Source organism: Falco rusticolus, chromosome 3 (genome assembly GCF_015220075.1).
Source record: "Falco rusticolus isolate bFalRus1 chromosome 3, bFalRus1.pri, whole genome shotgun sequence".
Classification (NCBI taxonomy): Eukaryota; Metazoa; Chordata; class Aves; order Falconiformes; family Falconidae; genus Falco; species Falco rusticolus.
Genome location: NC_051189.1, coordinates 17,526,637 through 17,551,727, shown reverse-complemented (window position 1 = coordinate 17,551,727; position 25,091 = coordinate 17,526,637). Strand labels below are relative to the sequence as shown.

At 40.8% G+C, this 25,091-nt stretch overlaps 1 protein-coding gene across 1 annotated transcript in view; it reads left to right on the top strand.

Moving 5' to 3' along the window:
• The window catches only part of FAM91A1 (family with sequence similarity 91 member A1), a 28,953-nt gene extending 15,168 nt beyond the window's left edge, over positions 1-13,785 (top strand). Inside the window, exons 14-24 of the mRNA XM_037379936.1 lie at positions 16-102; positions 860-992; positions 1,676-1,824; positions 2,285-2,419; positions 4,502-4,615; positions 5,560-5,632; positions 6,936-7,085; positions 7,589-7,696; positions 7,985-8,108; positions 9,155-9,224; positions 10,639-13,785. Of these exons, the coding sequence (XP_037235833.1) occupies positions 16-102; positions 860-992; positions 1,676-1,824; positions 2,285-2,419; positions 4,502-4,615; positions 5,560-5,632; positions 6,936-7,085; positions 7,589-7,696; positions 7,985-8,108; positions 9,155-9,224; positions 10,639-10,815 (1,320 nt within the window). The 3' untranslated portion in view covers positions 10,816-13,785. The remainder of the gene's footprint in view (positions 1-15; positions 103-859; positions 993-1,675; positions 1,825-2,284; positions 2,420-4,501; positions 4,616-5,559; positions 5,633-6,935; positions 7,086-7,588; positions 7,697-7,984; positions 8,109-9,154; positions 9,225-10,638) is intronic.
• The last annotated feature ends 11,306 nt before the right edge of the window (positions 13,786-25,091 follow it).

Sequence of the window (25,091 nt, the reverse complement as noted above, 5' to 3'; positions counted from 1 at the left end):
GTTTTGTTACTCCAGAACTTGAAAAGTCATGCAGTCACTATGTTTGAAGTTGGGAAACTGTCGGATGAGAGTCTTGACAGCTTCTTGGTGGAGCTGGAAAAGGTAATCTGTTTGTTACATGTTTGATCAAATGCTTTTTCAGCACTTGGAAGTGTTTAAAGGGCCAGAAACACCGAGTATTTTCATTGTGTAAAACTGCTTATTTAGCAATACAACGATAAGAACAAGCACCTTATCATACTGAACCTGGTTCAGTTAAATGTTTCTTATTCACAGCATTTATTTCTGTAGTGACTTTCAGGTGCACACTGTGTATGCATATGAATGTGGTGAGTCTGGTGAGCAAAGTGAGTCCGTGAACTACATTTCCCTGAGTCTGTATGTCGACACACCTGCATTAGGGCTTGTTCAATAGAAATCACTTTCTTTTTAGTAAAGTATTAATATTTCTGAAAGTCTGCATGTCATTTTTGTAGGAAAATTTGACCATTATGTCTGGAATGCTTAACCTATCCACCTTTTAAAGATAATTCTAGAAGGACAACTGTAGAATTTTGTAGGAGGACCACTGGCAATTGCTGTATCGTTGTATACCAGTCAGCATGACTGGACATTTAAATCCTTTAACCTAAAGACTGTGTCATAGTTCTGATTTATAGATGTTGTATTTGTGTACTTTTTGACTGTTTGACTAGCATGGCCAAAACTCAATTTTTATTTAACAGCCTCTGCATATGAGCGGCAGGGTTGTTACTCAATTATGAAACTTTAAAATGCCGATTTGTTAATCTTTCCTTTTATGTAATTGTTGCTTGTGGAAACTACCTGCCACTTGTATGCATTTATGTTTGTTTTTTAGGTTCAAAGCACAGGTGAAGGGGAGGCACAGCGGTACTTTGATCATGCGCTTACGCTGAGAAACACAATACTGTTTTTGCGGCATAATAAAGATCTGGGGGCACAAGCTGTACAGCCTGATCAACCTAATAATGGTACTGTGAATACTCTTGAGGAAATCCTTCTAAGTTTGTTTACTTACCTGCTGTGGGCTCAGTTTTCTGATTAAGCTGTTAGTTCAGAAAGCAATTGTTTCCTACTTGTTTAAAAATAGTTTGAAGCCAAAACATCACTTTTCCATCATCCTTTGAGCCTGCATTACTGGCTTTGCCTGTTGAATGACAGATCTGGTTGCCAAAGCTTGGACTTAACATCCAAAGCAATAGATTAAAGCATAATGAAGGCAGGACAAGCTGAACTTGAGGAAGAGATTGGTTTCAAATCTTGTGCTTCTGAAGGCCATATAAAGGAGTCATTGTTTACTCAGAGTTGCTCTGTCAAATGAAACATTTTTCAAGTGGTGAAAGGGAGTGTATTCTTCTAATGGGGGTAGATATTTTTTTTAGATGTTTCTTACTTCCTTAGTATCTCTGCTTATTTCCTGGGCTCAGTTAGTTGGTGAGAAGCAAGCTGTAGTTCTGCCAGACAACCCTGTATGAATGAAACTGCTAAAGTTATGTACAGTTTTATTAAAATTCACCCCAATAATTCAAAACTTAATTGTGGAAAATGTTGTATTTCATGGCTTAGCAGGGGAGAATGGAAAATCTGAAATAATATCTTGGGTTGTGTGTTCAATGCTAAGTGATAATTTAAGAATCTTACACTTTCCACATAGGGTTTCCATTGGACCTCTTACGATGTGAGAGTTTGCTCGGCTTGGATCCAGCTACGTGCAGCAGAGTTCTCAACAAAAATTATACTTTGCTGGTTTCCATGGCACCACTTACCAATGAAATTCGACCTATTAGCAGCTGTACACCCCAGGTGAAAAAAATACGGGGGGTTTCCTCCCCAGTATCTAGTAATGTGGTATCTTAACAGCTTTGTTTTGGATACATCTGTGAGATGTCCCTTTCAAAGTAACCCAAGTACTGGCATGTAGAATAGTATAGCAATTAATCTAAAAGTGTTTAGTGAGGGGAAAACTCAAGTATTCACATTTGTTTTATTTATTTACCTGTTCAATTTACCTGTTCAGGTAGAGTCAATGACAGATACTTTGTTCTTGAATTTGTAGTCATAGAAAATACTATCACCTTTCTGTAAAGTCTTGCAATACTGGACTAAATACCTAGAATATTAGTAGCAGAGTAATACATTTGAACTCCTGTGCTGCAAAACTAGATTTATATTTCTTTAAAACTGTTGATTCATAAATGATAGCTGTACGTAAAACAGTTGCAATGTTGAGTTCTTCCTAATTTCTTGAATAACCTCTCTTCAGCATATTGGACCTGCAATACCAGAAGTCAGTTCAGTTTGGTTCAAACTGTATATTTACCATATAACTGGACAAGGACCACCTTCTCTGTTGCTCTCTAAAGGAACACGTCTTCGAAAACTTCCAGACATTTTTCAGGTATGGTATTCATGGATTTATTTTTCCTCCCTTCTCCAAATGTTTTAAAGATACTCTGTACACTATTTAGGGATGGCAGTTATGTCTCCTTGTCACAATGTCACTCCAGTGTATTTATGCCACCCCTTTCAATTTTAATGTAAAATATGCTACTGCAGTCATTGTGAATTTAAGTTTATGAGCCTATCCCTAGAGTGTGTTACAAAGATGTAGAAGACCTATATCAAAAGATAAAAACCTAGTATATTGTGCTTTTTCTAGTATCATGCGAGATAGGACATCTCTGCATATATCTTTCCCTGGTTTAGAAGATGGCTAAGATGATCGCTTTCAGTTTGGCCACTGTAGAAATCTGTGATGGAGGCTTTGAAGTTCTAGGCTGTAATTATCCCATCAGTTTAAATGACGGAATAATAAAGATTGCACTAGGTTAGACAAAAGGCCTTCCTAGCCCAGTAGCCTGTATCTAGCAGTGGCTGGAAGTAGGAGGAACAAACTCAGCATGCAATACTTCTTAAGACCTTTCCAGCCCTCGGCAATGTTCTGGTCTGGAACTTCCTGATATTGCTGTATGTGATATTGCGTATATAGACATTGTGACTGGAATTCTTGTCTCTGCAGTGATCTGTTGCTCTCCTGAATTCCTTCTAGCCTTGAATCCACCTAACTTCTTAACATCCATACAGTGCTTTGGCAAGGAGTCCTGCAAAACAGTGCAGGTGATAAAAGCATGCCTGAAAGACTTCAGATGCTGCCTTCTCCCATTCTGCCACTTGAGATGCTAATAAGGACAGATGTGCCGCAAAGGAGTACTGTTAGGTGTGTGTATGCTAGGCAACCCTAGGTAGAAGTGGCCATGGCAACTTCTAAACTTGCCTGAACCAAAAATCATTGTACCTATTGACTTTGATTTGAAATACTGCAGATGCTTAGTAGTGTTTAGGTCTTGCTGCTCACAGCGGAATTAATAAAATAATATTGTTCAAATTCATAATTGTAGAGAGGCCTCTACAGTTTGCATCTCATCGCTCTTGAGTAGATGCTTGAGGAGCTAAATATATTAGAACAGTAAGGAGACCTTCAGAGAGAGATGTGCATTCTTTGGGGTACCTACATCAGCAGTCGTCTCTGGCTCTAGGATTTGTAGATGTATTTTCCATTCCTCAAACCTCTTTCATGTGCCCCTTCCCTTTCCAATTTCAAAAATTTGGTAGATTTCGATTTCTAAGACTTACTTTAAGACAACATAGGATTAAGTGAATCAAGGCTTCTAGAGCAGAAGGCGTTTTGTAAGGCTGTGGGTGATGAGCTTGATTCAAACCTTAGTCTGTCATTAGCCTAAACTACCAGTAAATGTATGGATTGTGCACTTTTACTAGTAAAAGGCATTGAGTCTGTAGCCTTGGAAAAGTTCAATACGGATTGAATCTCAGTGTGCTGATAGGTTAGGCTGTCTTGTACTAAATGATCTCACGTTCTGCAGTGTCACAAACTTGCTGGAGCTTTTTTCCTCTGCATGTATATGTGAATGTTTCTCTCCTGCTACTGTTTTGCAGCTTCTTCCTTAGGAACTGTCAAGATATTTCTAGAAATCTTATGAAGGTTCAGGGGAATTCAGTCTTGAAAACTGAGAAACTAGGAAATTATTTCCTAGTCAGTGTTCTTGTTTTCCTGTTTCTCCCCCTTGGATAGGTATTTTGGGGACTGATATACCTTTGTTTCTCTGGTGGTTTTATTTTATCCAGTTTATATTTTGCTTTCAATTTTATGCAGGTTTATTTTCATCTCCTACTTGCTGGGAGGTAGATAGCTCTACAGGAATCGATGACAGATACCTCCTGTTCAAAATAGCATCTTACCTTTGAGATTGGCAAACTTCTGTCTTTACCAGGAATATGAACATGAGTTTGAGAGAGATGAGAACATGAGTATCCTTGGTACAGAGAATAACACTGTAGAGTTGTAGTTAGCTGTTGTGACTTCGTGATTGTAACAATATGCTCATGCCTAACTCTAGTATTTCACTTTATGTGCTTGGATGGTCCATTACTACTGTAAATATTCTTAATTTCTCTCTTCTAGGGTTATGATCGCTTACTAATAACGTCTTGGGGTCACGACCCAGGAGTAGTTCCTACTTCAAATGTGCTCACAATGTTGAATGATGCTTTAACGCATTCTGCTGTTCTAATCCAGGTACAGTGTGCTCTGTATAAATAATGAAAACACAGAATTTTTTTGAGTTAAGCTGCTACATGGTAGAGAACACTAACAATGTAGGAGAGCTACACTTTTGCCAAGAGCTGAAAAATGTTTAACTTCCCTAGCCAATGCTGCTATGATTCAGCCGTGGTTAAGGCATGGGTTTTGAACTGAATGCCTATTACGTATGCATTATTGTATTACAGGCAGATGTAATAGAGTTTTGCTAGCTAAAAATGAGGTGTGGATTTATGAGAGTAGGGATATAGGAAACTGGAATGAAAGTGAAAAGCCCACAAGCTTTTTAGACAGCGGTAGTGTAAAGCAACAGGGAGTAGAAACTGTATTCAAGAAATGGCCTTTTTTTGGGGTGCTTGGTATTTAGCTCTTACAGTAAAGTATGAGCAAAACATGTTTTTTATCACAAACAGCAGAAACAGAGTGGGTTTTTCTATTTGAGAGAAGTAAAATAGCTTCTTCTGTTTCTTCTGTTCAGCTGAACTCTCAGAATGAGTTGTTCAAATAAATAGATATTTAGTATTGTAACAAACATAGTTACACATTCTCAAAGGACCACTTGTGACAGCCTTGACTGCTCAAAAATGTTCTGTACTTAAGGGTGGAAGCTCTGTTTTGCTTCAGGAGCGCTCAGTGAATAGAAAATCAGTTTATAACCAATAATTGGAGAAAAAATCGCTCCTCTTCACTGAAGCTGAACTTTTTTGCGTTCACTCACATACATTTAGGGGGAAGGGTGGGGTATTTTATTAAATTACTTATTTCAGCTTAGTAGGAACTTTAATGTATAAATATCTTGATCTTATTTGTTTCATCACCTTGACTGGTACTCCTTAAAAGGAAGCACAAGTAGGACTAAGCTAAGCTGATGAGTATATATTTTTTTTTTTTTGTTCCTAATTTAATTACTTGATGTTCAGGGGCATGGCATGCATGGAATGGGAGAAACAATGCACATACCTTTCCCATTTGATGAAGCTGAGCAGCAGGGAGGTAACTGATTGTCTTTAACATAATCTTTATACCACCATTTTTAACTCTCTTGCACGTTACCTTGTGCAGTAAGGTTGCAATAAACCTTTTGATACAAATTTTCTTGGACTTACAAGTCAAGTTAGATGAGAAGATTTAAAGAATACTTAAAGGGTTGACAGGTCTGTTCTGAGCTTAGAGATAAAGTCTTCTGCTTTCTATCTTCTCTCTCCTAACTGGAATGTGTTTTCTGGCCTCTTCTTTCCTAGCACAGGTGTAAAGTAGTAACTTCCACAAACACATCTGGATCTTTCTTTGTGTGTACTTGCTTATTAACTAGCAAATATTTAATATATTTAACAGCATAAATAAATCTTCTGTATGTTCTATTCAGCATCTCTTAACTGTAAGACAGGTGAGATGAAAACTGAACAAACTTATCTTGATTAGTAGCACTAGGAACTATTACGGAGGCTTTTTCCCCCAGGAAGAGCTTTGCTAGCAAAATCTCCTATTCCTTCAAAGTCTGCCTAGCTCAACTGATTTTGAAAGGCAGGAATTAACATGTTCTGAAATACGCCTTGATGAGTTAGGGCACAAGCTTTGCATAATTGAGACCATAACCTTCCCACCTGAGAGCTGCCATTAAAGTATGAATTTCCAGATATGAAATCTAAAATTATTTAAGCTACCACTTAGAAAAATCGGGGCCAACTAAAAGCAAAGCTAAACTTTCTAATTTAATTTTCACTAGGTTCAAAATGAGTTATTTTCAACAAAATGAGTTACGTTTGTTCACACTCTGAGATGTCTGTTTTCTTCCAACTTGATGCTAGGTGAAAAATCTTGAAGGCAGAATCTCTAAGTTCTAGCATGAGCAACTCAGTGTTGAAACTCATTGTTAATCTCTAATATTCTATTCTAATTCTTCAGAATTTCAGATATGTGGAACATGTATCTTGTATTGAATTTGCCATAAAAGACACTGGCACTGAAAGAGCTGGACATCTGATTCCTAGCTGAACCTTTCCATCTCTGCTGTCTATATGTGTCTGTGTGTGTGAGAGAGATCATCTTCTGTTTGTATTTTTCTTTTTCCTTGGCTTTTTTACTGTACTATAAAATTCCAATTAGTGCTTGGTGTGGGAAGACTGTGATCACTTAGGTGTTACCCTAGATCTACCAATGTGATCACTAACATGGAGCATAACCAGAGAGAAAAATCCAGATAAAAAAAACTTAGCCTGGCCTAGAGATGAACTTACATGGTTATGGAGGAGGCTTCTTGTAAAATAATGTTGAGTATGTGTTGTTTTTCTACTAGACTTCTCTCGTGTGAACATGGGCATTCATGCGGCTTTAAAAATACTGAGAAGCAAAGTAGACTTGCAGCATTTTTGTGGCTATGTCACTATGTTGAATCCTTCAAGTCGGCACGCTAACAGAAAGCTGAGTGATGCTTCCGATGGGAGAGGTTGGTTACCAATAATTGTCTTTTTTGGCTATGTTCCCTTAATTTCAAATACAGTCATTTTAGCAGAGGTGAGCAAAGGATTAAATTCTTTGGTTTGAAACTCTAAAAATTATAATCCAACACAGATAGGAACCTATTTTGAGTGTAAATCTATTGGCAGTAGGCTTACTTCCTAATTCTTCTTTGTGACTAGATCAGAAATAGCAAATACAGACTGAAAAATCACTGGACTAACAGTCAACAGAAGAAAACCAAAATTTCAAAATATTAAAAGTAAATTATGTCATTTTTATATGCCAGAACTGAATCTTCTGTAAGTGTGCTGAAGATCCTGAAGTTACTCCAATTCTAAAATGAATTGGACCCTATGTTTCTCCATATCCCTTCCTCCAGTTTTCTAGCTGTAAGGTCTTTGGGCAAAGCTTGTGTCATGTTCCTTACATCAGGTGGTAACTAAACTTATATTCACCTACATGTTTATGTAAAAATTACTTTACCTTTAGGAGAGGCTGAACTAGCATCAGGTTCTGATGTAAATGGGAGCACAGAATCATTTGAGATGGTAATAGAAGAAGCCCCAACGGATTCTGCAGTCAAGCAAAGCCTTGAAGGTAAAAACATGGCAAATGGCTTGTACTGAACATTTTCAGTCCACTGGGATACCTTGTTTTTAAGGATCTTAACACGTTGTTTGGTTGTCTGGGACAAGTGCAACACCAACTGTTCTTCCTCTTTAAAATCTGGAATCCCTTAAATCTTTGAGCAGTTCAGTAAATGAACTGTCTTAAAAAGTATGAACTGTCCAGTGGATCCTGCTCAGAGCTAACTGATTTCTGGGGTCAATATTTTTGCTTTGTCTCTTATTAAAATTTGGCTGTCCTTTGGTTTTCTTTCTGTAGTACCCACAACAGAACTGGAATGGGTTCCCCTGGAATTATGCTTTGGCATTCCTCTCTTCAGCTCCGAGTTGAATCAGAAGGTCTGCAGAAAAATTGCCACTCATGGATTATGTAGAAAAGAAAGGTGAGCTGTCATCTGTCAGCTACAGGCTTAACAGTTTGTATGTGTTATGTCCAGAGCTTCTGCAAAAAAACCCACCTACAACTCAATGCCTACTAAAGCAGAACTGGGCTCAGTTTCATGGAGTGCTTAATTCTAGCATGTAAGGTGGTTGCTTTTTGGCTACCAGCTATAATGTGCAATGTAGTAGACTTTAGCTGTGGTAAATTTAAGATTAGGCTGGTTTTGTAGCTTCTGCGGAGAAAAAGTTAATTCTTTGTAGTAAACTGTTTATGAACAGATCAGGAAAAAAGTACATTTGGGTGCCTTCCTACTCATTTCCCCTTTTTAGCCTAGCACAGGCTTTTTCTTTCTTCCGCCTGACTGTTTGGGGCAGGGCTTACTGGCAATGGTTTGATGTAAAATGTGTTTAGCTCTTGTGGAAATTTTCTTTGCTATTGGTATTTTATTTGCTGAGTTAGTCATGGCTTCCGATCAAGGTGTCTTCTGCTTTTTGTTTTTCATTATGAAAGATTACTCTTTCAACAATGGGATTTTTGGGTTTGTTTCTTTTGTGGGTTTTTTTTTTTTTTGTGTGTGTGTGGTTTGTTTTTGTTTTGTTTTTTTCCTGGGGCATGGTTCTGGAGACCAAAAGTAAGGCTGCCTGGAAACATGGCTTAAGGATTTTATTACAGTAGTTGACCTGTTTTTTAACAGTGTGTCGCTAATCTGCTTAAGTCATGTTACCAGACTGTGCTGCATAAGTATGAGACATAATAAAGTCTAATATATTAATTTCTTATGTAAAATAGCATTTTTCAATTGCAGTAATTTCACTTTAGTTAGTGTAAATGTCAGCTAAATGCTATTTTCCCTACCTAGACTCAAGAGCAGATGAGTGGAGCACCTCTTCAGTGATGACTATCAGGCTTTCTGTGTGAAACCTTTTAACTTTGTCACATGATGTTAGGTACTACTAGATTTACTTGTGAGCAAGTTACTATGGTGGTACTTTACTCGTAAAAATTTTTGCATCCTGGACAAAGCTTCTTCTCTTTTGTTTTTGGCAGCCTTCAAAAACTCTTACATTCCAGTAGAAAGCTGTCTCTTCAGGTCCTTAATTTTGTTCATTCATTTCAGGTAAGGAGCAGTAACCCAAATGTAAATCATTCTGATTGGTCTGTCATCCCTCTTTGCCTTTCTACTTGCCATTCTTGGGTGTATGGAAATATACGTGGTTTGTTTTATTTGCTTTTTCTTTGAATGGTAACTGTATTAAAAGCACTATCAACCTCAAATGCTGCTGGTAGCAAAAAGTGAGTACTTCCCTATCCCTTTTCTAATATTATTTGATACTTCTCTCGACTTCCGTGGTTGCATTGTGTAATTAGTTTCATTGTTTTTTTTATGGGGCTTGCACAGTACAGCAGAATTGTTCTTTGCTCCTCCAGTTGTAATGCAGCCTACTCTACTAGTTACTTGATTGATTCTTAGATATGTTAGGGAGATAATACTCCAAACCATGGATGTGCTAATCTTTTGAGATTATCTGCATCTGAAGTCCACTGTGTTCCCTTAGGAAAAAATAAAATACATGAACATGTGTTTCATACCAGTTACTTTTTGTATTTGTCCAAAGATCCTCCAGAACTTGGTGTTGAATGAGTATAGATATGTAAAACTGCATACTCTGGGAGGATTTTTTTAAGAGCATGGAGAGAGAATAGAATAGGGGTCTCGTGTATCAAGCAAGGAGCAGTGCCAGGTCTGTAGCCTTGTATAATTCTGCACGGAAGCGTATGTTAGCAAGGCATGTCCACATTTAACATGGAATCTTCTTAGCTGTGTATGACTTGTGATACTTTTCTCTAAAACCCTTATCTTTTCAGTAAGGTAAGGAACTTGTAGGTTACTTAACCAGGTAGCATTATGGGTGGTGTGATCCTGGAATTGCCTCCTTATGAGAATGGTGGAGATTCCCAGTAGGTCTGAAGCCTCAAAACCATCTGTCAGTCTCAAGTGACTCCTGTCCTAATCTCTTAGATGATCTCTCTGAGATACACTCTCCTTGATGATGATCATAGAGACGGGGGAAAAAAGAAGGTGCTGAAGTGATTCTTAAGCTGAGGAAACCAAACTTCTGGGAAATAAAACTACTCAAAATACAATCAAGTCCGTGCCTTCAAATATGTATACCTCTTAGCACATTATGGGATAAATAGCAGTATGGTAGCTGTCCTGAAGACTTTATAGCTTTACATTCATTTTGCTAGGCCTTTCCTTCAATTTTAAGCCTTAGGCTTCCCTGAAGTTTTCTTTGAAGCCAAGTAATGCATGCACAGATGCAGCTGAGGCAGCTGTACGCTTATTTCATGCTTCCCTTTTGTTTATTCCGTTTTTACTTCCATAACCATTTGGTATTTATTGGGTTAAAGTAACACACTTCAGAAACACTAAGTGTATTTGCAATTTAGATTAGCCTGTCAAATTTAGCTGTTAAATCCTTCATTGTTTGTCTTGTTTTTAAGACACTATTTCTTCCTTTTGCTTTCAGGAAGGTATTTCAACACTGGATCAGCTCCATGATGCTGGTTCTTCCAGTTCACTTTTGCAGCCTATTTCTGCAGATATGGGTGTTCCACTTCCTGCCAAGAATCTCATGTTCAAAGAAGGTGTATTATCTGAATGGAACGGATGGGCCCCTTCCTCAGTTTTTTTCAGCCACACCTAAGGAACAGGCCAAATAGGGATTCTCATGCATTGATCACTAAATGCCTTTCTTCTATTATGGTTAATTCCTAGTGCCAACCACTAAGAAGTGTACTGCTGCTGCAGCATAACCCATGTAAAAGTAGTGTTATAAAAATGTGTCGTGTTGCAGTATTGGGGAAGTGCTTAAACAGTCTAGAACTTGTTACTCATTACTGCATATCTTGCTGCAACAGAGAGCTTTTTAGCTGTCAGCACTATTTTTATCTTGAGACAATCTTTCTTTTGTAACTAAACACGCCCTTTCTAGGCTTTCTGATGATTGTTAAATTTCTATGCTGTCACCACAAAATTGCAATAGTAGTTTTCTATGTTCGTTACTCAGACATAAATTCTGTTTAGTTTTGTACTGTATTACTGAAAGTCTTTCTGTATAAGGAGAGAGATTTGGCTCTTCCTCTGAAAGCTCAGTGATACTATCTGTTTAAAAAAAAAAGTATCATGGTGATATGGGGCATTAAGAATTGTTGAATTCTGTAGTTCAGCTTAACACTGGGGCCTTGACAAATCAGTATGATGGGAAGAGATTTGATGCTCACAGGAGGCTGAGTTAGTGCAGGCTCGAAGGCCTGCTGATGGTTTAAGGCCACTTTGAAGATGTGTGGTGCACTTTCATCTCTGACAGAATTTGATGAGGTGCAGAATTACGGAAGGGCTGGAGTGGTCAGCTCTGTTTGTGTGCTTCTTCATGATAACGGGTTCGTCTTGCTCTTTGTGTGAAACCAGGAGTGTCTGAGACTTGATCACACTGAGTTAGTACCTCATTGTTATTTGAAGCTGGTGATGATTGTTGTGGGAAAACTCCTTATGTCGTAAGTTGAGTTTAAAGTAGACAACTAGACCTGTCCTGTTGGTTAATGTTTGAAAGAAGAGGGCTCTTGATTTTTTCAGTCACTAGCAAAGGAAGACAACAGCAGGGTATGTATAGGCAGAGACTTCTCGGAATCTGTTTTCCTTGAGCCATTAGCTGCTGGTTATAACAAATATTAACAGTGAGCTGTTGCATCTAAAACCATGTTCTGGCTGTATTTATAGGGGATGATTTTTATGTAGCATGATTTCACTTTGTTTATATTAGGCATTAACAACTTCTTGCCAGCTTAAAAAAAAGTCTGTCCTGTTTAGCACACAAGGAGAACAAGAGATGTAGAATGTTAAGACTTTTAACCCAACTGTCTAAAGTACTCTGCCAGCTCTCTTTACTGGAACTGCCTTGTTTTAAAAAGTCATAATTAAAAATGAGACTTAACCATCCTGTCCTTGCTAGCCTACAATACGTAACGGACCAAGAATCTGTGGCACAGATGATGCTGGAAAACAGCAAGGAGAAAAATGGCACCATTTGGGTTTGTATCCTGTTCTGTACGACTAAGAAAAAACAGGACAGAACTTTGAAAAGGACAAATGTACCACGATAAGATAATGCAGTGGCTTCAGTTACAACTGTGAAAATTCCATTCTTTTTCCCTTTGCTTTATATACATTCCTAAAGTGTAAGTGTAGGACTTGCACTCTTAAGAAACAGAGTCTGTAGTACTTCAGTTTGTTCAGTGCTGCTTTCCTACGTCTGTTTTGGTTTTGTATTTTACCAACAGCAGCTGAACTTGCTATTCTGCATATGTTACAGGGTTAGATTCTCTATATAAGGTTAATCACTTAACACTACAGTGACTTTTGTACTGGACGTGCATACTCTCCGTAGCGTGTTTTAAGTTGCCTTATTTCCTTCAAAAGAAATTAAAGAGGAACTGAATGTCAATCTGCTAGAAATGGCAGAGGAAACATCTACTGTGAGAATTGTTGTGTGGAGATTAAGTCAATATCTAGCACTCTAGATGAGCTAAGCAGTAGGTGATGGCTTACACTTTCAGTACTGTAGATGTTACTTTAAGTGCTACAGTGAGCTGTAGTAGATGAGCTAGTTTGCTGTGTTGTATTGAATTTTGCCATGCACTATCTATACTGGTATGTTAAGTGATGATAGTGCGTTGTGTGGAAGTTTGAAATTGGATGAAAATTTCTTGTTCTCACTGCATATTCTTCGGTGTTACTAAGTGAAGGATACCCTTTGTTATTAGGTTGTCTAAAGTAGTTTCTAAATAAAAGTAGCCTGCTCCTCAGAGTTGTTTAATACCCATGAATCTTACAATGAAGAGTGAGAATTCCAGATATGTTGCGGTTTTTTCAAACTCAAGCTACTCTAATTTAGGTGCTTCAACACTAGTTTAGGGGCTTAAATGTTCAGGTCAGCATACCCGAGTTTACTGAATAGATTGCAACCAAAGAAGTCCATAAAATACCTGAAACTCGACTACAGATCCAGTGCTTGGGATGGTCCAGAGGCTTTATTCAAAGTATGGGACTTTTGTTTTAAATGTGGTGTAAAAAGATCTCAAAGATCTTCATACCAAAAGAATCTATTTTATATTGTATTGCAAATAAAGACAAATTAAATAAATTTCTTTTCTTCAGGTAGTTTTATTGACAGTGGGGAAAATCATATGCGTTACACACTGTAAAGCTGTTCTAAGTTTTTGTCTTCAGCAAGATGTTTTTTAAGTTGTGGAAGAGCTGTTGGCTTTGTGCTCTGGCACAACCCTAGTAATACTCAGTCTAGATGGATGTACCTGAAGATGTTCAGGAGCCACTAGAAAGCATGTTGTGTTGTGTTCAGGTTTTTTGATATGACTTATTATTTCACAGTTCTTTTTTTTCTTTTCCCTTGTTCTCAGTTTTTCCTTTATTTTCTTGTTCAGTGTTCCAAATGGTTTGTATTTTGAAGATTTTAAAGTAGGGCTGTAACTGAATACAGTTGCGCTCTTCTAGTGTGACATTGTTAATATTATACATTGAATTGTACAAAGTCTGTGTTCAATTAAATTATTGGCACATGTAACAAATGTTTACAAATAAACTGGTGTAGGTCAAACCACGTGCAGAATCCTTCACATGCAGTAGTTTTCTTCCTGGGCACAGCACTGAAATGTCACTCTCACTGTAGTGCTCAAGACTACCAAGTGTCATCAAAGTATCTTTTTCCCATGTGCATGCAGTTCTTCAGAAATGCAGTTTTATCAATGGAAACACCTTATTTTAGCATAGTTTTCCCCACACCATACGCTTAACCTCTAAGGAGAAGGGAAAGTACAAGAGGATGGTGTACAGCAATCTAAGCCTGTAGTGTTGGGTGTTTGAAGGCACTTGCACATGTGGGGTCTTACCCATTTTCTTTGACTAAAGACATTTTTGACTAGGAACTTGGAAGGAATGAGATCAAAACTGTTATTTGTTTCTTTAAATTAATCCAGGCTAAGGTTTTTCATCTTAGCAGTATAACTGCAGAGAGTCTGACTGTTGGATTACAATATAAGAAAGAAATATAGACCTAGGTGGTGAAAGAAACCTAATAGCATCCTCATTGGGCTTAAATCTTCCTTTATTCGATCTCAGATTTTCTGGAAAATGTGTATGCAACTACCTCTTTTTTCTTTTTTTTTTTTTTTTTTCTTTTTTAATTCCCCTGTCCTTCCTCTTGACCCCAAGTTGTTTTGTTCAGGTCAAATACTCCAAACACGTGCCTCTAGCTTTGTCATCGTGATAGAGCTCAAGGTTCCTTTTGGACCACACATGAAATGTATCTGGTTTTATTGTTCAGCACTTAAAGCTCATATTAATTGCCCCCCCTGCCCCCATCCCCTGGAGCTAAGCCAAGCTTTTTAATGCTTCTGGAAGAGGGCTTTGGGCGACTTTGATTATCAAGGTCACTTGCTTAGGAGCTACTTGGTACAAGGTGCCTTTTGGAAATGGTGAGTTGGGGCTAGGCAGGCTTTGGGAGTTGGTCTTGCGCAGAAACACAAAGTACTTGTGGGGCTGGAACGAGGGATGCGGCTCAGCGTTCTGTCTTGTACACGTGGAGCTGAACGGTGTTGCGTGGTGTGCTTAAGTCTTCCAAACCTGAATCACTGTCTTCAGTAACGGGCTTAAGGGTTGCGGGTAACTCCTTGTATGCTTGATTCTTTTGTTAGGTGATTCTGCACAGCTCGCAAAAGTGAATCAAAAGCATCGCTGTGTGAATAGGATGTCGGAAGCATTAGTTTATGATAGCTTTCATGAATACGGTGTTGGATTCTTGCAAATTAATGGAGACCTATATTTATATAGGTTTAAATTGTCTCTTTACATTGTGGATATATGTCATGTATCTCTAGGCTCCTGCTCTCCATCCTTTGTTTTCCATTCCACCCTCCCAATCAAAGAAAACTATTGTTCCAAGTCTAAGCAGAACTGTGAAAACCTCAAAATAGGTGCACAAGTGACCCGTGTTGTCTCCCAACATTTTTTCTATACTACAGCAATATAATTTCTTACAATTCCTTATTTATTGTCATCTTGTGTTGTCTTACAGACAACACACACCCCAACAAAGGATATAAGGAAACTTTTTTTTTTTTTGGCAATTAAGACAGTGAAGGGCTGGTGCAGTCTCCATCTGTGGAGGTTTTAAAAAACAGACTAGATAAAAAGCCCTGAGCAACCTTACCTGACCTCATGGCTGCCTTTGCTCTGAGCAGATTGGACTGCAGACTGCCTGAAGTCCTTTTCAACCTGAGTTATTCTATGCTTCTGGTCATAAAATGCATGAAGGAATTTTAGACACTTGTTTTTAAGTAGGACAGGGTCAAACGCTAGACAAAATTCAGATTGTGGGTTTGAAGAACACTAGTATAGTGGAACGTACAGCCAGTAATACAACAACAAATTTTCGTAAAACTAGTTCATCACTACTAGCTGCCAGCGTTAGACCAGGATTATGAATGCGGTGTTTGTGTGGTACCAGCTGCATGGAAGCAAACGAACCAGCGACAAGAAAACTTGATGGCAGCAAGAATGTTGGGACTGGAGCCCAGGGCAGCAGCAACAGGTGGAGGACTGAGACCTTGGAGAAGAGGGTGGATGGAGATGGGAGGGTGACGCTGCAGAGAACGGTAGCAAGGAGGCACGTGGCCACAGCAACTTGTAAGTTGTCAAAGTGCTTCCAGGTTCTGTTTTACCTGCTGGTGTCTGGTATGGGGGGATTTACTGCTTTCCTGGTCCAGCAGCACTGAACAGCTTCCGTGGCCTCAAGCTCTGGGTGTGAGTTTTGCTGCTGAGAAACATACATCGCTGCTTGAGCTGTAGCTGTCAAGCCTCAGTTGAGTTTTGATTTCTGTTATATAGGTTAGCGCAGAAAGGTTTTTGTGGTTGTTAATGGGCAGGTAATTTTCTAACCTCAGAGGTGGATGCTTTTTTACTGACTTTTCTGTTTGGGTTTTTTTGCCCCCACATGTGAAAGAGGGGAATACTAATGAACTGGCTGTATCCTTTATTTCTAGGTGTGGTGTGCCTGTAGCAGACATCCCAGCAGGAAAAAAGCACCGTGACAAGCAGAGGGATCTGTTGCAGGGCTTTCATAGGCTGTTCTGTTGTGTCTTCCGAGTTGCTTCTGTGTTGTACGAATCACAGATACTATCACTTGAAAACAGTGGTTTCTGTGTTTGTCTTGTTTCAGCCTATTTGCCATTTTGTTTGTAAATGGTAAGGGTTTAGTTCTGTTATGGTCTATATTGTTATAGGACTTGAACTTGTTTTTCCTGGGCTGTAGCTTTTGCTTGCTTTCCTTCTATAGACAAAAAATCGATCACATTTTCTGCGATGCCTGCTTTCTTGATATTTTCCCGTGGGTTTTTGTGCTGCAGCCTCAGCTTTTTACCTGTGGCTAGCCTACGTGTCCCTCTCAATTGCTTTACGCTGCATTTATTGTACTCGTGCAAAATCTAACCTATCTCTGCTTATCTTTCCTGTTATTAATAATGTTCACTTGTGTTTTTCCTTTTGTAAAGCCTTTGGCAAACTGAAAGCTTTCTTTCATTGCCGTTAATGCATAAAATCCCATATGGGGGTGGGGGGGACCTATGTTATTTTGCTTTCCATCACGGTACACATGGGCTTTCATGCTGAGCCATGAGTCCCCTGCTTATGCCATCTGTTTGAAGGGTAGCATTGCCTACACTGATAGCACTAAATTTCTCCGAGTTACCTGGGCCTTTACTTCCAAGAAGCTGTGGAGTTCGGACATGGATTCTGATTGAATGATTTGTCTTGGCGAGACACTGTTTCGTTGTTTCTTCAATTAGTAAGTGTGCTTCTTCAAAAGCTGCAGGACAGTGGGGTCCCTTGACCTGGGAAGAGAAAGATTTAGAAACAATGGGAAGAATTAAGTCACTTGTCAGGAATGAAATGTTCCGTGTGACATTGATGCTGAGCTTGTGGTGTTTGTAAGCTGTTCTGTAGCATATATAGCCTGTGACGTGTCTAGTGTGTGTATGAGCCGTGAGGTTTAGTAAATAGTCTTGGCCCAGCATTGTTGACTGAAAAGAGTTGTTGCAATAGAAGGAATATATTCAAGTGGGCAACAGAAATGAAAATGGAAAGAAGCAAATGGTGAGAAGGAGGAAGGAATAGTAGTCTAGAAGAAGTGCTGGGGAAGGAGGGTAAGTGTCTGTCTGACCTGTTATATCCTAGAGCTCGCTCTTACAGAGTAGAGGAATGGCAACACCTTCTAATTATAGGTTCTCAGGGGACCATTTCTGCCCCCCAAAAAACAGGGAAGAAGTTAGACACAGAAATGAGCGGTGCCAGGGCTGTAAACAGACTGGGAAGCAGGGAGTAGAAATAGGATTGGAAAGCATTCTTATAGCTTATTTTTCCAGCTCTCTGAGCTCCTTCAAACGATCAGCATGAATTTGCCTGGATTGTATTTTCACCCAGTGTATAAAAACAAAACATGTTTTAAAAATGAGCATGAGGTGTTAATAACTTTTTTTTTTAATTTAAATGAGATCGTGTAGCTGTCATACTCTGAAATCACATGTTTAACTGGACCATACAATGTGATGTAGTAGATTGAGGTTTCTAGACACACAAATGTCTTTCCTCTAGGTGTCAGCACTTCTCTTGTTATCGTCTTGACCTCTAGCAACAGGCAGCATCAGCAAAAAAACAGTGGATTTGTGTGTGTGTGTGTTTTTTTTGTTTTTTTTTTTTTTTTAATTAAAAGTATTATTCAAGTGGATGCTCTTTGCTAGTGAATACTGCTGAAGTATGACAGTTTTATATAACCGACAGGCAGAACTCTCCTTACTGGTTAAAGAGGCTTCAGAAAACAGACTTGGTTAAAATGTTACTTGCAGGATATCATACAGCTGTTTATAAAACTATCTAAATGATAGGCCTAGGCCTTTGGCAAATATTGACATGACAAATGATATTCATCAGTTGTAATGAGCTTGGTGGTTCCGTAAGCGTTGCCATCTATGACAGCATCTCCTAAGTTAAGCATTAGCTCCAGGTTGGCCAAGTTCTGGCTTTTGAAGCAGAGCCAGGGAGCCTCTGAGAGCAGGATGGGGTGTAGGACTTTGTTACTTCTTATGTGCAGCTGGGTCATGTTCGCGTTTGTTCGTCTGCTGCAAACCCAGCAAGGGCAGACTTAGGCTAACTCTGCTTTCCTGGAGGACTGGAGTCCCTCTCTGGAAAGGTGGTTCAGTGCTGAGTGGGACTCAAGTGTCTGAGCAGCCTGGGGAACTGGGGTCTGAGACACCTTAGGAGCAGGAGAAGGAATGTGGTTTAGCTCAGTGCTGTTTATTTATTTATTTTTTTTTTATAACAGGTTTGGAGGGTGGAAGAATGAATTTGAAACATCTATTTAATGCGTAGATAGAAAATCGTTGTGAAGCATCTTCTCTCTTGGATCTGGTGCTCTCTCAGATACCTGGCAAGTCTGACAGTGCTAGCATACAGCCATTTGATTCAGAAATACACTTGGGATTTGTGTTCAGAAGACTACTGAAGCTTGGTTTTGTAGCATTCCTTGTACTTCTTGCTCTGCTTTGATCCTGGATAGCAATTTGTCTAGGCTGTGCCTGTACTTCTGACCTTGTGAATTACTTGGAGAGCTCTTTTTTCCTTGGCATGTGCTTCCAAGGCAGTGTGATAAAGTATTATTAGCTGAATGTCTATGTGTCTGTTTCTGAAGTATTAGTTTATTTGGCTAACAAATCTGATTGTGTTGGCTCATATTCTTCATTAGACCAATATTTCTTCCTAGAGAGCTGATTTTACAACTATGTAGAGTATGTCCCGAGGGGACTGAATAGATGTCAGTGACAACACTGAAGGTTTATCCATGGTAACACGGTGATAATATTTCAGAAGGGGGAAGGAGATACTGCATTTTCACCTCCTCTTTTCAGAGCAGATGCATCTCAAATCCGTTATTAAACAGATGGCAGGATCTGTAATTGGAGTGCTCTGTATGCTTGTCTTCAGGCTAGCTGTACAGGAGGTGAAGGTGCCGTGGGGTACGAGTACAACAAGATAAAATAAAATAGACCCAGTTCCTCTGGACAAGATGGTCTGGAGGTTATGATTTGACTTGAGTTCATGTATTGAAATAGCGAATTTACGTCAAGCCTGCAGACTGAGTTGATTGAGCCAACAGCTCCTGGGGACATCACCAAGCTTGTGAGGAGAGTTGGGCAAAGGCAGCCAGCCTCATGCAAAAACTGTCTCAGCAGCAGCAGAGAGCTTGGCCTTGGCTACACAACATACCCACGAGGCTGTGTAAATACACAAGGTGCCTGAATCTACCTCCATTACGAGTGAGACACACCCAGGTCGATCAGCTTGTGCCAAAGCAGAAGCCTGCGAGCAGCTGCATGTGGGCACCTTCTCTGCACCTTTGTGTAAACTTGCGCTTTAGACCAGCAAAAGTGGAACTGGCAGGGACTTTTTTGATGAGCAGTCCTGGGCAGAAAGTGCTGATTTGCTGAAAGGGAGCTTCATGGGCCCAAGATGCCTGTGTATGTGCAATCCACCCTTTTTTTCCCCCTGTAGCAGAGGTATGTCTATAATTGTGTATATATACATAGAGGTATGTATATAATTCATATAAATAGCTGCATGTAATGGAAAGAAACCCTATAGCCCACAATTAGGAAAAAAAAAAAATATTAAGCATCCCATGTAGAAGAACTGTTATGCTCTGAGTTGGGTAGAACAGCTGCTTTCTGTATCAAGGGAGTAATATAAATACTGCTTTCTTAGGATGCAGAACAAACCGTTACTTCTTTCATAAACTGATTTTTAACTCCCAGCCAGTGGTACCACTGTGCTGCTGATACTGGAAAAGTACCAATTGCTGCCTGGCAGGGTTTTAATAGGATGCAAACAGGCAGGGCTTCTGCAATCCAACAGAGAGCAGTCTTGCATTTAAAAAAATGAGACAGTAATCTATTGCACAGAAGTACTGTTGTACCTGCTCCTTCTCAGTTAGGAGTAGAGCAGCTACCCAGAAGCTCTTGATTTTAGAAAAATAGGTTTTTCTGAACAGGCCTTCTCCCCTTGTATCCCTGTTCCTGGTTGAATCTCCATCTGCAGAGGGTGGATGAGCTTGTTGTGAGGGTACCAAGTTTCTGGCTTGGCTTCCTGCCTTTCCTTTGTCTTTGTGAGTGCTGCAGGGCACAAGTGGCTTCTTGACGTGTGCTGGTGCAGGGTCCCTACCCCGGGGGACGTGTCAGAGTGGTGTGCCTGGCTGTCTGCAAGCCACGTCCCCGCTTGGCTGACTGCCTTTTCTCAAAGACGATGAGTTTGTGCTGTTCAAACAGCCCAGCTGCCAACCTCTTCATGCTTGCTTGCAGTCAGCATGCATGCATCCATGGGGCAAAAACCATCGCTCCCTTTGCGCTTAAAAGCAACCCCTGGACCACTTCAGCAATGCAGCCCAAGCAGATGCCCCTAAAGCAGTTTCATCCCTGTGTCCAACCCCTTTGGACCATCCTGCATTAGCAAAGCACGGCTGGATTCCCTGCGGCTCTCGCAGTGGGGTGGGTGGGGGGTGGCTCGTTGCACACCCAAGGTGGTGGTGGCACAGCGTGAGGGATTATTTTATGTCATTTGTAGGCAGGTGTCCCCCAGGCTCCGCGTTATGCTTTGCTTTTGTGGGCCAACAGTCAGATGTACAGTCAGGTAATACTTTGTGTGAGGAGGGAAGGAGAGAGAGGAAGAAATGATTCTTAGTGTATAGTTCTTGTTAGACGCTAAGAAAAAAAAAACTTAAAGATTTTTAATGCTCTTAATAGATTTCCATTTGCTTGAATAGAGAAGAGCTCAGGTGGATTTCTTAAAATATTTAGAGGGTAAGTTTAGTTTGATTAAAGCCTATATGGTCTGCCACTGAAGAAAAGTTGCTATAATGGAAAAAAATCTCCTGAGATAATTAGTCTGTGCTGAGATCAATTAGCAGCGCTGGTGGGATGATTCAAAGGAAGGAGCCTGACCCTGGAGTACCTCTGGGCTCTTAGCAGGGCTGTGGGGGAAGAAGAGGAGAAATAGATGGTACCATGCGACTGAGAGAGCTCACAGGAATTTTATTGCTATTGCTCCTGCTTTGCTGTACCAGGACTGCTGGGCTAGGATTGCTCTTGCAGATTTTTCCATTCTATTTCCTCTGGCTCTGCTGTCAAACCCACAATAGTGACATTGCTTCATGTCACTATTCCAGCATCTAACAGCTCCTTGGGAAGGGTTTTTCCCTATGACAGAGCCGTGCTGTGTCTTCCTGCCTTTACCTTGCTGCACACCTCCCCTTCCCACTCGCAGCACCTTTGACAAGCTGGATGAGAAGACATGGTGATGAAATGTGTCCCAACCTGCTCCTGAACATCTCAAGAGTCCTGTCATCTCAGATGACTTCAGAAAGGTCTGTGCAGGGATGGGAGGCCACTGAGGTACCAGTGAGAGGGCTCTGATAGAGCTGTACTGTCTGCAAGAAGAAACTGAAGTTTCTGCAAGAAGAAACTGAAGTTTCTGCAAGAAGTCTCCTGAAGGTATGCAGTGATGACAGTCTTTCAGAGCTGCCAAGTTGTATGTAGCTGTTACATTGGAAAGGATTGCTCCGTGCATGAGAAAAATGAAGACCTATATTGGCAGAAGCCTTGCAAAGTGTTAGAAGACATGGAGGGTTACATGTGGGGGAAAAAAATGCAGCAAGCTTTTTTTTTTTTTTTTTTTTTTAATGCTGTGGACTTCTTTGAACTTGCATTGTGTTTGTGTCACTGAAATACATCTTTTCAATCATAAGTGCTATAAAGTTTAATTTTTCTAGAGCAGGGAGTTGAATGGCATCTCAGGAAGAGAGTAATTACGCTTCAAAGCTGAGACATCATTTGGAATAGGGTTATTTTTAATCTGGGATTAGGTGACCCCATGGGGTTATACTGGTGTATCTGAGCTGCCTGAATGCTCTGCTGTAGTATTGCTTGCCCCTACCTCTGCCCTCGTGTGGTTTTGCATGTTTCACCTGCTTAAAGTTTGCTTTGTGATGTTACAGTCCCTGGGGTTTAAAAGTAGGAGCTAATTTAATAGCAAGCTTCAAACTGCTGAGTAAATTTTACATGCGCATGAAGGGAAAAATGACAGAAAATCTTCAAATGCTTAAAAGTAGTCATCAGATCAGCTTACCCATCGAATAAGGTCGTTTTTTTTAATCACCATATATGTCTGGTAAAGACTGTAGCTATCCTGTGGGGTCAGGCTTAGCTTGGATAGAAAAAAAAAAAAAATTTTGCAGAACTGGGCTCCTACCTCCAAACTAGTTTTGACTTTTGCAGATAAATTTATTGGCATATGGGATGCAACCAGCCCTTTCTGCCTCCTGTCCCCTGTTCCTCAGCAAATTTCTGCCCTGGGGAGCTCTTGCAGAGGTTGGACAAAGCAAAGCTGCTCTGCAGGGGCCCTTCTCTGTGCAGAAACTTGTCCAGCCCAGCAGATTGCAGTCTGATTTAAGGGATTATTAAGAAGGTGGCTTCAGCTCCTGAGATCACGTGGTTTATAAATCAAAGCAGTGGGGTGGCTGAAGTGGTGGCCAGCTGGGGCTTGGTGGCAGTGGCTTTGTGGATGTCGTGGCCACAGTTGACTGCCACGGTTGAGATGTGCAGAGGCTGTGCATGTTTCTGTTCTCGTTCATTTTTTTACAGTCTTTTCTTTTAAAAATGTTTAGAGGAGAAGGGGAGGGAATGGTCTATGACACTGCAGTGTCCCTGGATATCACTTCCCACTTGGGAACATTACATGAGAGTTTTGGCTTTTTATAGCCGCTCCAGTGAGCCAGTTTGCTGTCTTCGCTTCTCAGAACCCAACACGTGTACAGCTGTGGGATGAAGAGGTTTCATCTTGTGTTTAATCAAAAGCCTAGCAGAAATTGTAAATCCCCGTTCTGAGCACGGTTCACGTATATTTAAAAGGTCCACTGCGAGGATGTATACATCTTGTCTCCTTGCTGTGATCCTGTAGCCAGATACCTCATGGTCCCCTGGTTTCAAAATCCAGTCCCGGGAAAGTGCTTTCTCGAATTATCCAGAGCTATAATGTGTTTACAGGCTTGTCGCACTTTACCCTGACAAAATGGTCAAAATTTGCATTTGTGGAGCGCTGTGCAATTCTGTTCTGCCCTGATGTGAATTATTGGCACTGGTGGTTTGTACTGGGGTTGAATTAGATTCATTTGCTAACTTACTGCTTTGCAGGACGATGAAACCAGAGTGGATTTATTTTTTCCTGTGGTAGGTGCGGGGTGAGCTCTGCTTCTTGCTGCCTTTGGAAACATCATGCTTTAGAGCAACTGTGGGAAACAATTGAAAGCAAATTTACTTGCAGCCAATCAGTTTGAAAAGGCTGTGGAAACTGATGCTGGTTATTTTCAGGACGAAAGGTGTTGCCACCAACTGTAGCATGAATTTCTTTGTCTTGGGCTTTCTAAAAGAAGCTCTGCCAAGGTTGAGCAGGGGTATAAGCAACATGGGTGTAAAAAGGAGGGGTGACACACATCTGATGTATAGTTTGTAGGAATGTGGAGCTTCTCCCTGATGTCCCCAAGACCTTGCAGTACTTGTTTTATCTCAGCAGACTGAGGTGCTTTAGGAGGAGGAGTGTCCTTCCCTGGGAGGGCACTTCTGTATGGTGTCAGGGTGTCAGACCTGGCTCCAGGTGAGAGGCTGAGTACCGTGTCTGTAGCCTGGGACCACAGGGAGCTGAGGGAGAAGGTGGTGGCATTTTTTGCAGCCCCTCTTTGCCCCCTGCTACTTACACGGAGCACAGAAGCTCAGCTTCTGACGCCAGTGCTGCTGCTGGCTCCCACCAGGCCTTTGCCAGTTGCTTCCCTGCCTCTTTTCTTGTCAGCGAGGTGCAGATCCAATATCGCCTGCCTCGCCAGGGGGCCATGAGAACTTGCTGCTATCATCTCTGCAAAATCTCTCGTGGAGGAGATGGGTGCTGCGAGAGCGTTTCTGTTGCCGCAAGTGCAGTGGAGGGAGCCCGGCTGAATGCGGTGCACGCTTGTGCTTCCCGGCACAGCTGGTGCCTGCCGGGTCCTTGCACTGGCTGTGCTGAGCTCCCTTCTGCCAGGGTTAAGCTGGAGGAAAGCCGCTGGCTTAAATCTGGCTTATCTTAGGTCTTTGTGATTTCCCCAGCAGGTTCAGTTTCCTTCCTTCAGAGGACTTCAGTAAGGCAGCGTGTGGGGAGGCTGGGCTGGAAGGCTTAGCAGCGTGCCTGAGCACCCTGATGTATTTAATATGCCAATCTAATATGCTTAATGCGCAGCTCATGAGGACTAGCTGGGGTTAGGTGCATCTCCAGCCTGAGGACAACTAGCCAGGTGACTGTAGTGTTCTTGCACCCTGTTGGTCAGTTGGTCTTATATTGCCTGACTGATAAACTGTCACGGCATCGTGGAAGCAACATACACTGCCCTTTGCAGGTGCTTTCTCGTTTTGTCACCCGCGAGCTACTTTGCTTTTTAATGTAGCCGTGCACTTCCCAGTTATGATTGTGGAAGGCAACGCAGCTATACAGTTCGTTAACCCAATCTTTCTGCATCTCTGTCGTGTTACTCATGAGCTACAGTGGGATGAAAGAAAAAAACCCAGAAAATGATTGGCTTTGGATATTTAGAAATCGGAGGGATTTGGTGGTTGTCCCTGGGATGCCCCCGTTCCCATATGTACAGACCAGGGAGCAGCGTGTTCTTGAATTTCTTAGCAGCACCTATAGCTGTCTGTGTCCAACCCTGATCTAGCTGCTAACATTTCGATGGGTAATGAATACAGTCACCAGGATCCCAGTAGGCTTTTTCTCCACTTCTCCAAA